Source organism: Anguilla rostrata, chromosome 7 (genome assembly GCF_018555375.3).
Source record: "Anguilla rostrata isolate EN2019 chromosome 7, ASM1855537v3, whole genome shotgun sequence".
In the NCBI taxonomy this organism is placed as follows: domain Eukaryota; kingdom Metazoa; phylum Chordata; class Actinopteri; order Anguilliformes; family Anguillidae; genus Anguilla; species Anguilla rostrata.
In genome coordinates, this window is record NC_057939.1 from 507,922 (window position 1) to 522,921 (window position 15,000).

At 49.7% G+C, this 15,000-nt stretch overlaps 2 protein-coding genes across 7 annotated transcripts in view; both read right to left on the reverse strand.

Annotated features, from left to right (window-relative positions):
* Positions 1 to 5,919, reverse strand: part of LOC135258438 (FACT complex subunit SPT16-like) — a 23,252-nt gene extending 17,333 nt beyond the window's left edge. The window contains exons 1-4 of the mRNA XM_064341832.1: positions 5,537 to 5,919; positions 3,364 to 3,456; positions 2,645 to 2,815; positions 1,537 to 1,689 (exon numbers count right to left, since the gene is read on the reverse strand). Coding sequence (XP_064197902.1) covers positions 1,537 to 1,689; positions 2,645 to 2,815; positions 3,364 to 3,456; positions 5,537 to 5,602 — 483 coding nt within the window. The 5' untranslated portion in view covers positions 5,603 to 5,919. The remainder of the gene's footprint in view (positions 1 to 1,536; positions 1,690 to 2,644; positions 2,816 to 3,363; positions 3,457 to 5,536) is intronic.
* Positions 5,920 to 7,769: 1,850 nt separating this feature from the next.
* The window catches only part of tox4b (TOX high mobility group box family member 4 b), a 12,218-nt gene continuing 4,987 nt past the window's right edge, over positions 7,770 to 15,000 (reverse strand). For 3 of the 6 annotated variants that reach the window (XM_064342181.1, XM_064342176.1, XM_064342177.1), the window contains 6 exons: positions 12,992 to 13,252; positions 12,339 to 12,629; positions 11,681 to 11,785; positions 10,542 to 11,213; positions 10,140 to 10,297; positions 7,770 to 8,473 (listed from right to left, as the gene is read on the reverse strand). In XM_064342181.1, coding sequence (XP_064198251.1) covers positions 8,416 to 8,473; positions 10,140 to 10,297; positions 10,542 to 11,213; positions 11,681 to 11,785; positions 12,339 to 12,629; positions 12,992 to 13,252 — 1,545 coding nt within the window. In that variant the 3' untranslated portion in view covers positions 7,770 to 8,415. The remainder of the gene's footprint in view (positions 8,474 to 10,139; positions 10,298 to 10,541; positions 11,214 to 11,680; positions 11,786 to 12,338; positions 12,630 to 12,991; positions 13,253 to 15,000) is intronic. The other 3 variants (XM_064342178.1, XM_064342180.1, XM_064342179.1) reach the window with 3 other exon arrangements.

Below are 15,000 nucleotides of genomic sequence, written 5' to 3' on the forward strand. Positions count from 1 at the left end.
ATATCCACCTGAGAGAGAGTATACCAAATCACCTACACCACAGTGCTGATATCCACCTGAGAGAGAGTATACCAAATCACCTACACCACAGTGCTGATATCCACCTGAGAGAGAGTATACCAAATCACCTACACCACAGTGCTGATATCCACCTGAGAGAGAGTATACCAAATCACCTACACCACAGTGCTGATATCCACCTGAGAGACAGTATACCAAATCACCTACACCACAGTGCTGATATCCACCTGAGAGAGAGTATACCAAATCACCTACACCACAGTGCTGATATCCACCTGAGAGACAGTATACCAAATCACCTACAGCACAGTGCTGATATCCACCTGAGAGAGAGTATACCAAATCACCTACACCACAGTGCTGATATCCACCTGAGAGAGAGTATACCAAATCACCTACACCACAGTGCTGATATCCACCTGAGAGACAGTATACCAAATCACCTACACCACAGCGCTGATATCCACCTGAAAGACAGTATACCAAATCACCTACACCACAGTGCTGATATCCACCTGAGAGACAGAATACCAAATCACCTACACCACAACGCTGATATCCACCTGAGAGAGTATACCAAATCACCTACAGCACAGCGCTGATATCCACCTGAAAGACAGTATACCAAATCACCTACACCACAGCGCTGATATCCACCTGAAAGACAGTATACCAAATCACCTACACCACAGCGCTGATATCCACCTGAGAGAGAGTATACCAAATCACCTACACCACAGCGCTGATATCCACCTGAGAGACAGTATACCAAATCACCTACACCACAGCGCTGATATCCACCTGAGAGAGTATACCAAATCACCTACACCACAGCACTGATATCCACCTGAGAGACAGAATACCAAATCACCTACACCACAGCGCTGATATCCACCTGAGAGTATACCAAATCACCTACACCACAGCGCTGATATCCACCTGAGAGACAGTATACCAAATCACCTACACCACAGTGCTGATATCCACCTGAGAGAGAGTATACCAAATCACCTACACAACAGCGCTGACATCCACCTGAGAGAGAGTATACCAAATCACCTACACCACAGCGCTGATATCCACCTGAGAGACAGTACACCAAAATGCCTACACCATAGCACTGGTATCCACCTGAGAGAGAGTATACCAAATCACCTACACCACAGCGCTGACATCCACCTGAGAGAGAGTATACCAAATCACCAACACCACAGCGCTGATATCCACCTGAGAGAGAGATTATACCAAATCACCTACACCACAGCACTGATATCCACCTGAGAGAGAGATTATACCAAATCACCTACACCACAGCGCTGATATCCACCTGAGAGACAGTATATCAAAATGCCTACACCACACCACTGGTATCCACCTGAGAGAGAGTATACCAAATCACCAACACCACAGCGCTGATATCCACCTGAGAGAGAGATTATACCAAATCACCTACACCACAGCGCTGATATCCACCTGAGAGAGAGTATACCAAATCACCTACACCACTGTGCTCACCCTCTCCAGGCCCTCGGCAGTCATCATGTCGTTCCAGCTCTTCATGTACTCCCCAGGGAATTTGTCCTTGATGAACACACCCACCGTCTTCCCCTCCTTACTGGCGTGAATGGCCTCCAGCATTTTCTCAAAGTTCGCCTTGTTACTCTCATTCTGCAGGGCAGGGAGGACCACAGTGAGAGAGGCAGGGAGGATCAGTGAGAGGGCAGAGGAGGTGAATGCAGGAGATGAGTGAGAGGCAGGGAGGATCAGATGAGAGCAGGGAGTGAGTGGAGAGGCAGGAGGATGAGTGAGAGAGAGGAGGATCGAGTGAGTGCAGGAGGGTCATGAGAGGCAGGGAGGATGAGTAAGAGAGGCAGGGAGGATCAGAGTGAGAGGCAGGGAGGATCAGTGAGAGGCAGGGAGGATCAGAATGAGAGGCAGGGAGGATGAGTGAGAGAGGCAGGGAGGATGAGTGAGAGAGGCAGGGAGGATCAGAGTGAGAGGCAGGGAGGATGAGTGAGAGAGGCAGGGAGGATCAGAGTGAGAGGCAGGGAGGGTGAGAGGCAGGGAGGATGAGTAGAGAGGCATGGAGGATCAGAGAGAGAGGCAGGGAGGATCGAGTGAGAGGCAGGGAGATGAGTGAAGCAGGGAGTGAGTGAGAGGCAGGTGATGAGCGTGAGAGCAGGGAGATGATAGGCAGGGAGGATCAGAGTGAGAGGCAGGGAGGATGAGTGAGAGGCAGGGAGGATCAGAGTGAGAGGCAGGGAGGATCAGAGTGAGAGGCAGGGAGGATGAGTGGGGCAGGAGATGTGTGGGGAGGAGGATCAGAGGAGAGGCAGGGAGATGTGGAGGCAGGGAGATCGGTGAGAGGCAGGGAGGATGAGTGAGAGAGGACAGTGAGAGGCAGGGATCAGAGTGAGGAGGCAGGGAGGATCAGAGTGAGAGGCAGGGAGGATCAGAAGAAGCAGGAGGCAGGGAAGGCAGGGGATCAGAGAGAGAGGCAGGAGGTGAACAAGATGAGAGAGGCAGGAGAATGATGGCGGGATGAGTGAGAGGCAGGGGAATGAGTGAGAGCAGGAGGAGAGTTGAGTGAGGGTTGGAGGCTGGGATGGTGGTGCAGCCTCACCTTCTCTCGCACGAGCAGGGTGATGGGGGGAAGCCCATTGGCATTCTCGTTGCCCTTGGTGACGGCCACCTGCTTGAGGAACTCCACCTTCTTCTTGCTAGCGAGGAAGAGGATCTTTGACTCGCAGAAAACCATGATGGTGTCCGTCAGCTCGTAGCCAAACAGCCAGGTCTGGGGGCAAGGGAGCCATGGTAACGTCCCCAAAACAGCACACACCCCATCACTCACACACAGACACCCCAAAACAGCACATACCCCATCACTCACACACAGACACCCCAAAACAGCACACACCCCATCACTCACACACAGACACCCCAAAACAGCACACACCCCATCACTCACACACAGACACCCCAAAACAGCACACACCCCATCACTCACACACAGACACCCCAAAACAGCACATACCCCATCACTCACACACAGACACCCCAAAACAGCACATACGAGCGAGCGTGTGGACGAGCGAGCGAGGGAGGGGACGAGCGAGGGAGGGGACGAGCGAGCGAGCGTGGGGACGAGCGAGCGAGGGAGGGGACGAGCGAGCGTGGGGACGAGCGAGCGAGGGAGGGGACGAGCGAGCGAACGTGTGGACGAGCGAGCGAGCGTGGGGACGAGCGAGGAGCGTGGGGATAAGCAGAAACAGGCCGTGCGGTCTGAGGCAGGGTGACCACACCCTCACTGTAAGATGGAGCGCGTGCAGCGAGGAACTTTACCTGCAGGGCTGTGGATTTGGCGTAAACGATCTCCTCGTCCACTCCAACGGACACCACAATGGCGTCCACCTTCCCGAACTCATCCTCGCCTTTCTGCAGGAGACAGAGAGAGAATCTACTGAAGCTCAGGCTCCAACATTTACAGACTCATTACTGTTATTAGCACTGTTATTATTTTAGAAATCACAAACAATAATAATTACCTTGTGTATGATTAAGTTACCTCCAACTGCCCAATTCTTCCCAAAATACAATACAGCATAGATTACACAATTAGTACACCGCACGCACATGATCAGTGTGCACTGAACATCATGTACACTCAGTGGCCACTTTATTAGGCACACTTGCTCATTAAGGCAACTGGCTGGCAGCTCCAAGCAGCAAATCAGCATGTGTCTACAACTCAATAAATACAGAGCGCAGACACCGGACATCAGAACGGGCAAGACGCGTGATCCAAGTGGCATGATTGTTGATGCCAGATGTGCTGGTTCCAGCATCACAGCAGCCCTCCTGGAATTTTCACGCAGTCTCTGAGAGTTTAGAGAGAACGATGTGATACCTCCCCGAGTGGCACGCCTTGTTAATGAGAGAGATCAGGGTAGAATGAGCAGATTAATTCAAGATAACAAAAATCACAAAAGCTCAAATAACAGCTGTTTACAGCAGTGGTGTGCAGAACAAAGTCCCAGGAAGCATAGCAGGGTGAAGCATGAAAGAGGATGAGCTGCAGCAGCAGAAGCCCACGCCAGGGTCCACCCGTGAGCATCATCTGACACGGCAGACTTAAGTCCTGTTCCAGACCACGTGCACCCCTTTATAACCAGTCTACCCTTTTTCAAATAGAAACTTCCAGCAGATAGGACAAAGACTTCAGTTTACTCCAATGGCCTGTGCAGTCCCCAGATCTCAGTCCAATAGAGCACCTTTGGGATGAGGTAGAGCAGGTTTGCAGCATGAATGTGTGACTGAAAAATCTGCATTAACTAATGCTAATGCTCTAGGGTCAGCATGCACCAAGATCCCTAAGGAATGTTTGCAGCACCTTGTTGAATTCATGCCGTGAAGAATCCAGACTGTTCTGGGGACAAAGGGGGTCCTACCTGGTATGGACAGGTGTACCCAGTAAAGTGGCCACTGAGCGTGCAGCTACAGCGGGTCTCCTGCTCGAACAGATTCTGCAGCACGAAGCTTCAGCTTTCCGCGGATTTTACACTGGGCTTTCTGTAGCGAGGATTAGGCTACTGAAAGTGTCCGAGAGGCGTGGGGGGTGTTTGAACCGCTTATTACCGAAGCGTCCATAGTTTTGTTTTCTTTCTTTTTTTTTTTTTTTTAAACAAACGCAGGTGCATTATTCTAGCGTAACACCTTTGCGAAGGGACAGGTCTGAAAACCACTTATTTTGTTTAATGCGGTGTTTAATATTGATCAGCGCGGACAATAACAAGAACGATTTTACAAGTAAAACATTTACGGCTTTATTTATCTGCGTGTTAGAGACAAATTGCTGAAATTAAGTGCGGGGCACTGTTTTATATCGTTGTTCTATACCCTGTCTGAAAGAGCTCTGACTCAGCTAGCAGCTAGCTAACGAAATCAGCGGCGTGACTATAGCCTACACTCAACTTTGTTTTCTAACAGAGGTTGAAGTTTATAAATACTGCTCACGTCTAGCAGTAATACAATGTGCGTTTGTTCCAAAGCCATTTGTTAAAATGTGGCAAAATAACGAAACAGCAACAGTAAGTTTACATTTCTGCGTTGCTACTAAGCTATTAGCTACTCTCATTATGTGCATTTGCCTACTGGAACTACCAAGGATATGCTGCGCAATCGTTTCTGGTTAAATCCCCAGCAAACATTTGCAGATTATTTTATGGATTTACTTAAATGCCCTTGGAATAAGGACGATAAACATCCGATCTGATTTCTGATATTTGGTGCGTTTCGCTGAGCTGCGCACTTTGTGTGCACGGGTTGGCTGTGCGTGGTTGTGCTGCAACTCAGTACCAAAGTGCTTACAGCGGCCTCTACTCTACACGCTCCCGGCCACAGCGGGCACAAACGCCCCATCCCGTCAAAACAAGCGCGGCTTTCTGCCAACATCTGAATTCGGGGATGACCGCGCGAAACATGGGTTACAGTCTCACCCCTTGACCGTTCATATTACCTTCCAGTTGGCGTATAAGCGCTTGATCCGGCGGTAATACGCCTCCTTGTCTAAGTTTACGGCCATCGCGTGTCTTCCGCTCCTCCAAACTCGAGCTCGTGGCTTCAGGCCGAATCAGTGAAGCATCGGCGCGCGTACTTCCCACGCTTCGCACGAGCTGCTTCCTCTTGGCTCAAATCAAAGACGCAAAATGCTTTGTTTTTATATTTTTTTATTCTTTATAGTTTATTGTTTTCAAAATGATATTCCTACTGTCAACTGAAATCCGTGCATGTGATGACACAGTCGTTTTCTATTGTAGAATCATGAAAATCATACAACCGCGGGTAAATGTCTACAAATATATACATGCATCCCTAAACACATTGCTGTTTGTATCGCGCACTGATACGCATATATTTAATACCCCTCCCCCATCTTTCTCCCCTCCCCCTCGCTACGGGGGCCAACCTACTCGAGCAAAGTCGTCCTGCTCCGACGCACGTGCAATACTGTACTATATGTTCAGTAATCACAGGGTAATCAAATGCATCAAACATACATTAAAGCAACATTTGCCTCTACTTTCCAGTCGGATCAAAATGGGCATAACTGTGCTTTTGCACGTTCACATTAGACGTTTCATATTATTTTACACCTGTTCTTAGCATCAGACTTTCCTCTGATTTTAGTTCTTCGTAATATATACGGCCTCTTAATCGGCCACACTCGTCCTCCATTATCTGCAGCAGTCGCTTCTCTGGGCGACAATCGCTCTTGCCTTTGTGTAATTCAGTCTCTTCTTCCCCTCCCATTGGCTGTCTGTTTCCCTTTTGATATATTTCCCGCGCTTGTGTTTTCCCGCATTCTGTAGTGAGTGCGACAGTCAATGGCGATTGGACAGAGTCCTCATGGTACGATTGGTCCATTTATATTGGGTGTAGTCTCCTTACAGTATCTAATTTGCATTTTGTTTCTTGGAGTGGTGACAAAACATGTTTTTGACATTGGAAATGGAACATTCAAAACATTTCTTTTGAATTGCAAATAATAAATGACTACTTTTATATTTTGGGGAAAAAAAAGTCCACAAGGCTGTTTCGAGTGAGGCTAATAATAATTACCCTTTAATTGTGACTGAGCTGAAAAATGTATTTCTATGAATCCATACCCCACAACAATATTTTCCCTCATAATTTACCAGTGGAGACCCTGGATAATAGACTGCATTTAAATAGCACTTTTAATCTCATAATCTCAAACACTTTACAGTGAAAGGTGGGAAGCAACCTCACCCAGCAGGACGGGTGATTGGTGATGTCCGGCAGCCATTTTGTGCCGAACGCTCAGCGCACATTACTTCAGGTGGAGAGGGAGGGCATATATGAGCCAGTTATGCTGGAGATGACTGGGAAGCAGGTGAGAGCTGGACAGCCAGATCAGGAATATCGCCAGGACACCAGGGAACTCTCTGATAGGTGCCATGCCATGGCTTGATGAGGTTTTCTTTGGTTGTAAAATCACCCTTGATTTCTACATTGAATTAAATGGACAGCAAGCTCTTTTGCCCACAACATGCACAGAAGAGACTGTTTCCTTTTACTTCCTACGCTTCACCGCCTGGCATCTCCTGCCCTCTCCTGTTCCTATGTACGCTCTATGGCCTGGCCCCTCCTACTCTCTCTAGTTCCTATGTACGCTCTATGGCCTGGCCCCTCCTCCTCTCTCCTGTTCCTATGTAAGCTCTATGGCCTGGTCCCTCCTACCCTATCCAGTTTCTATGTACACCCCAAACATCTCATACACAGCATACCAGGGAATTAGGCAACTACAACACAGGGCCTTAATCAGCCAATAATAATGCAGGACCTTAATCAGCCAATAATAACGCAGGGCCTTAATTAGCCAATAATAACACAGGAACTTAATCAGCCAATAATAACACAGGACCTTAATTAGGCAATAATAACGCAGTTCCTTAATTAGCCAATAATAACGCAGGGCCTTAATTAACCAATAATAATGCATGACCTTAATTAGCCAATAATAACGCAGGGCCTTAATCAGCCAATAATAATGCAGGGCCTCAATCAGCCAATAATAATACAGGGCCTTAATTAGCCAATAATAATGCAGGGCCTTAATTAGCCAATAATAACACAGTGCCTTAATTAGCCAATAATAACTCAGGGCCTTAATCACCCAATAATAACGCAGGGCCTTAATTAGCCAATAATAACGCAGGGCCATAGGCGGCAGTTCTGATGGGGATTTATTAGAACTCAAGCCTGGACCTCATATAACTGCCAGGCACAATGATCAGCACTCTGTTCACTTTAAAAAACCTTCTTACATTCCCGAATTAAAATGCACCAGCCCACTACTCTACAAAAAAATAATGAGGAAAAAAACTGCGCACATTAATTAAAAATACACAGACAAATTGAAAAATCTCTGTAGAGTTTAAATTACAATTATAAATATATATTTATTTATAGATGTATTTACCATTTCAGTTTTCAGCATTATTGTTTTTATTGTAATGTGTCAGTAGGCTCAGCTGCACTACCCTTCCACACCCACAGGGGGAGCGCATGCCTCCAGTCACTAAGCAGCTGCAGCCCCAAAACACAAAAGATAAAATTAAATAAACTTGATAAATTAATTTAATTGCAGCAGAACCCACCATATAAATGCTCTTTCAGTGGGACACACCAAAGAAATGCTCTTTTGGCTACTTGTGCACGCACACACACACACGCTTGCACGCATACAAGCACACGCAGACTGTCCCAGAATGCATGGCCCCAGACAGGGCCTATCCCATAATTCAGAGTTTCCATGGTAAGACAGAAGACAGGTAGACGGTGTGAAATCGTTTCCCAGGTGATGTGTGACGCTCACGTCACAGTGGCGGAGCTCTGTGCACGGATGGAACACCAGGCCAGGAATACATCCCTGGGACCAAAGCACAAAGAGCAGAATGTTCCCGAGGGGACAAGATACACTGCTGCACAGTACAGAGAAAAACCTTACTGGGGACAGAGTGTAAGTACATACAGTGTGTGTACTTGCATTGTGTATGTATACCTGCAGTGTGTGTGTGTGTATCCCTGCAGTGTGTGTGTACCTGCAGTGTGTGCGTGCCTGCATTGTGTGTGTGTGTGTATACCGGCAGTGTGTGTGTATACCTGCAGTGTGTGTGCGTGTGTGTACCTGCAGTGTGTGTGTGTGTATCCCTGCAGTGTGCGTGTGTGTACCTGCAGTGTGTGTGTGTGTATCCCTGCAGTGTGCGTGTGTGTACCTGCAGTGTGTGTGTGTGTGTGTACCTGCAGTGCGTGTGTGTACCTGCAGTGTGTGTGCGTATGCCTGCATTGTGTGTGTGTCCCTCTGCAGTGTGTGTGTGTATGCCTACATTGTGTGTGTACCCGCAGTGTATTTGTGTGTGCCTGCATTGTGTGTGTACCTGCAGTGTGTGTGTGTATGCCTGCATTGTGTGTGTGTGTGTATACTGGCAGTGTGTGTGTGTGTGTGTGTGTACCTGCAGTGTGTGTAAATGGTAAATGGACTGCATTTATATAGCACTTTTATCCAAAGCACTTTACAATTGATGCCTCTCATTCACCCATTCACACACACACACCAATGGTGAAAGGCTGCCATGCAAGGTACCAATCAGCTTGTTGGGAGCAATTAGGGGTTAGGTGTCTTGCTCAGGGACGCTTCGACACGCCCAGGGTGGGGGATCGAACCGGCAACCCTCCGACTGTCAGACAACCGCTCTTACCTCCTGAGCTATGTCGCCCCCACAGTGTGTGTGTGTATACCTGCAGTGTGTGTGCGTGTGTGTGTGTGTGTGTGTATCCGCAGTGTGTGTGTGCGTGAATCCACAGTGTGTTTGTGTATACCTGCAGTGTGTGTGTGTGTGTATACCTGCAATGTGTGTGTGTGTGTGTGTGTATGTGTGTATCCACAGTGTGTGTGTATACCTGCAGTGTGTGTAAATGGATGGTAAATGGACTGCATTTATATAGCGCTTTTATCCAAAGCGCTTTACAATTGATGCCTCTCATTCGCCAGAGCAGTTAGGGGTTAGGGGTTAGGTGTCTTGCTCAAGGACACTTCGACACGCCCAGGGCGGGGTTTTGAACCGGCAATCCTCCGACTGCCAGACAATCGGTCTTACCTCCTGAGCTATGTCGCTATGTCGTGTGTGTGTGTGTGTATACCTGCAATGTGTGTGTGTGTGTGTGTATACCTGCAGTGTGTGTGTATGTGTGTGTTTGTGTATACCTGCAGTGTGTGTGTATGTATACCTGCAGTGTGTGTGTATGTGTGTGTGTGTGTGTGTGTATACCTGCAGTGTGTGTGTGTGTGTGTATACCTGCAGTGTGTGTGTATGTGTGTGTGTGTGTATACCTGCAGTGTGTGTGTATGTGTGTGTGTGTGTGTATACCTGCAGTGTGTGTGTGTGTGTGTGTGTGTGTATACCTGCAGTGTGTGTGTATGTGTGTGTGTGTGTGTGTGTGTATACCTGCAGTGTGTGTGTATGTGTGTGTGTATACCTGCAGTTGTGTGTATGTGTATACGTGCAATGTGTGTGTGTGTGTGTGTGTGTGTATACCTGCAGTGTGTGGCTACACACTCGTTGCTGCAGTACTCTCTGTCCCAGTCCTTGCTCTCCACAGGCGCGTTGGTGCAGCCGGCCCGGATACAGCGGGCGGGGGGGCCGGGGGGGGCCGAGTCCTCGGGGCCTGGAGCTACATTCACCTCCACCTCCATCTGAGGGAGGGGGGGGGGGAGAGAGCAAGAGAGAACGAGAGAGAGGGGGGAGGAGAACGAGAGAGAATGAGAGGGGAGGGAGAGCGAGGGGGGGGGGAGCAAGAGAGAGAGGCTGAGCAACAGATAAATTAAGTTAAGCATTTTGAATGGTTTTCCATGTGAACAAAGATTTTATGAAGACTGCTTAATGTTCAATTAATGACAGGTGGATGCAGTTAGTGCAGGTGTGTGTGGCGCCCCCTACCTCTCCAGAGGTGAACTCCGTCTCTGCCACTTCCTCTGCAGTAGGTACCACCTTGCTTGGCTCTGCGGGGGATGAGGAGGCCGCTGTCACCGTGGTAACAACAATGGGCGTGGCCAAATCCACCTCCAGAGAGGCAGGTACAATCTTGATCTGCAGTGGAGGGGGCGGGGCACTAGTGACAGACACTGCTGGCCCTGCCCCTGCTCCGCCCCGCGGCTTGGCCTGGAGGGGGGGCGGGGCTGGGGAGTGCGCCATCTGCTGGAGGCGGGGCGGCAGGGGTGTGTTCTGCATCTGCTGCAGGGGCGGGGGCTGGCGGGCGGGGCCAGGGGCGGGGCCGGGGATCACAGTCAGCCCAGAGGTGTGGGGGACCTGCTGGCTTTGGGCTCTTGCCCCGCCCCTGGACCCGCCCCCGGCCCCCACCAGCACCTGCTTGGAGATGATGATCTTGGTGACAGTGGGAGGGTTGGGGGCGGGGCTAGGGGCAGGGTTGGAGGCTTTGTGAGCACCCGTACGAGAGCGGGTGGTGACCTGAGGGAGGTCCAGGATGATGTTGGAGGTGCAGATGTTGGTGATGGTGTTCTGCTCGGGGGCGTGGTGAGAAATTCGGGCTGGGCGGGGTGTGGCAGCTATGGGGGGCGGAGAAGGGGGTGTGTCCATCACCTGGATTGTGGGCTAAATACAGACAGAGAGGCACAGATGGGCATTATGACACCTTCAATGGCAAAACACTATCCAACAAACACACACACAAGCATGCACATGTGTTGATTGGCTCTGACCTGAGAAAGCTGATTGGCTCTGACCTGAGAGAGCTGATTGGCTCTGACCTGAGAAAGCTGATTGGCTCTGACCTGAGAAAGCTGATTGGCTCTGATCTGAGAAAGCTGACTGGCTCTGACCTGAGAAAGCTGATTGGCTCTGACCTGAGAAAGCTGATTGGCTCTGACCTGAGAAAGCTGATTGGCTCCGACCTGAGAGAGCTGATTGGCTCTGACCTGAGAAAGCTGATTGGCTCTGACCTGAGAAAGCTGATTGGCTCTGACCTGAGAGAGCTGATTGGCTCTGACCTGAGAAAGCTGATTGGCTCTGACCTGAGAGAGCTGATTGGCTCTGACCTGAGAAAGCTGATTGGCTCTGACCTGAGAGAGCTGATTGGCTCTGACCTGAGAGAGCTGATTGGCTCTGTATGCTGCCAGGGCTTTCAGATACTCCTTCTTGGCTGTGTCGGTCTTCCTCTTATACACCTGAGAGAGACAGCAGGGCAAAGAACCTCTTAAACAGATACGTGTGTGTGTGCGTGAGTGTGTGTGCGCGCGTGTGTGTATGTGTGTGTGTGAGTGTGTGTGTGTGAGAGTGTGTGTGTGCGTGTGCGTGTGCGCGTGTGTGTGCGTGTGCGTGTGAGTGTGTGTGCGTGTGAGTGTGTGTGTGTGCGTGTGTGCGTGTGAGTGTGTGTGCGTGTGTGTGTGTGCGTGTGCGTGTGAGTGTGTGTACGTGTGAGTGTGTGTGTGTGTGTGTGAGTGTGTGTGTGTGTGTGTGTGTGTGTGTGAGTGCGTGTGAGTGCGTGTGTGTGTGTGTGTGTGTGTGAGTGTGTGTGTGTGTGTGTGTGTGTGTGTGTGTGTGTGTGTGTGGTGTGTGTGTGTGCGTGTGTGTGTGTGAGAGTGTGTGTGTGTGTGTGTGTGTGTGAGTGTGTGTGAGTGTGTGTGTGAGTGTGTGTGTGTGTGTGTGTGTGTGTGTGTGTGTGAGTGTGTGTGTGTGTGTGTGTGCGTGCGTGTGTGTGTGAGTGTGTGTGTGTGTTACCTGTTTCTGCTCCTCCCCCAGGCTGTCCCACATGGACGCTACGATCTTGGACACCTCCCCGAAGGTGGCGCTGGGGTTCTGGCCCTTGATGGCGGCCTGCGTGTCGCGGAAGAAGAGGGCGTAGGCCGAGACCGGCTTCTGCGGCTCGTTCGGGTCCTTCTTCTTACGCCCCTTCTTCCCGGCCCCGCCCCTCCGGAGGGGTGCGGGGGCGAAGTCTGACAGAGCAGGGCTGAGTGACACCATTGCCGTGGAAACCGAGAGGGAAAGAGGGGACTCCACCAGTGCAGTCTTCTGAAAGACAGACAGACAGAGACACACACACACACACACACACACACACAACACACATTACAGTCCGTATGTTACATACACATGCATTCACACATACACAAAACACACATTAACATAAAACACAAAATGACTCAGTCCATATATTATACACACACTCACTAATTCACTCAGAGACACAGACAGGCAGGCAGGCAGACAGACAGACAGACAGACAGACAGACAGACAGACAGACAGACAGACAGGCAAGCAGGCAGGCAGACAGACAGACATACAGACAGACAGACAGACAGACAGACAGACAGACAGACAGGCAAGCAGGCAGGCAGGCAGACAGACAGGCAGGCAGGCAGGCAGGACTCACTTGGCCGAAGTCCTCCATATCCTCGTCCTGTAGGGACCCGCCCGGAGAGGGCGTGGCCGACAGAGCATGCTCAGGTGACTGAGGGTGGGGCAGGATGGTTCCTCCGCCCAGGCTGAGCCCCAGCTGATCGCTCAGTTCTGATTGGTCAATTGTGGTCAGCTGGTTGTGGCCGAGTAAGCCGTGGTTAATGTCGCTCAGGGGGACGTCGATGGTCATGGGGGAGGAGCTGCTGAACTCAGAGCCAATCGAATGGCTCAGATCCTGACAGGGAGGAGCACACAAGGTCCAGGTTTTACATGGTTATGTAGTGCAACATGCTGGTGTGTGCATGAATGTAGTGTGTGTGTGTGTGTGTATGAGTGTGAGTGTACTGTGTGTGTGTGTGTGTGTGTGTGTGTATGTGTGTGTGAGTGTAGTGTGTGTGTGTGTATGTGTGTGTGTATGTGTGTGTATGTGCATGTGTTTGTATGTGTGTGTATTTATGTGTGTGTCAGTGTGTGTGTGTATGTAGGTGTACGTCAAGATGCTGACCAGGTCATGTTTTTTCCAGCTGAGAAACATTGCAAAATTAAGATATGTGGTGTCTACTTCTCAGCTGGAAACAATTATCCAATCTTTTATTTCATCCCGCCTAGACTATTGCAATGCCCTTTTTACTTGCCTTAGCAAGTCAGCACTGGATCGACTCCAGTTGGTCCAGAATGCCGCTGCTAGGCTGCTGACTAGATCCTGCCGAAGGGCTCATATTACCCCCATGTTGGCCATGCTTCACTGGCTACCAGTTAAATTCAGGATCGATTTTTTAAAATCATGGCGACGATTTACGAGGCATTGCGTGGTCACGCTCCTGCATACATTGGTGATCTGCTGTCTCCGTACTCCACCGGGAGGTCTCTTAGGTCTCCGGACCAAGGACTGCTGGCTATCCCTCGGTCTAAACGGAAGATGAAGGGTGATCGTGCTTTTGCCACCGTGGCGCCCAGGCTATGGAACAGCCCTCCCATTGATATCAGATATGCGAACACTGTGGCGCCCAGGCTATGGAACAGCCCTCCCATTGATATCAGATATGCGAACACTGTGGCGCCCAGGCTATGGAACAGCCCTCCCATTGGTATCAGATATGCGAACACTGTGGCGCCCAGGCTATGGAACAGCCCTCCCATTGATATCAGATATGCGAACACTGTGGACACTTTTAAGCGGTGTCTAAAGACTCATTTGTTCAGACAGGCTTTTAATTGATGCCCAAATTGTTTTATGTTGTTGTTTTACGGATGTTTGTGTGTGTGTATACATGTGCTGCTTTTACTTGCACCTTGTGAAGCACTTTGTGGCACTTGTCCTTGAAAAGTGCTATATAAATAAAGTTTACTTACTATGTATGTCCGTGTGAGTGTAGTGTGTGTGTATGTGCGTGTGTATGAGTGTGTGTGTGTGTGCGTGTGTGTATGGTGGTCAGTCCTGAGGGAGGAGAAAAGGTGTGTATGTGTGTAGTGCATGTGGTGTGTGCGTAAGTGTGTGTGTGTGCGTGTTGTGTATGGTGTGAGTGTCTGTGTGTGTGTGTGTGTGTGGTGTGTGTATGTGTGTGTGGTGTAGTGTGTGTGTGTGTTGTGTGTGTATGTGATGTGTTGTGTATGTGTGTGTGTGTTTGTGTGTGTAGTGTGTGTGTGTTGTGGTGTGTGTGTGCGGTAGTGTTGTGCGCTGTAGAACATTGATTGATGTGTGGTGTGTATGTTGTGTGGATGTGTGATTGTGTGTTATGTTATCGTGTGTGTGAGTGTTGTGTTTGTGTTGAGTGTGTGTGTGTGTGTGTGAGTGGTCGTGCTAGGTGTGACTGATTGCGAGGTGTGTGTGTTGTGAGTGTATGTGTAGTTGGTGTTTTAAATGTGGGAGTGTTGTGTGGTGTGTTGGTATGGTGTTGTGTGTGTATGTGTGGAGTGTGTTGTATGTGGTGAGTGTGGTATGTGTGTGTATGTGTGAGTGTGTGTGTGTGTTTGTGAGTGGTG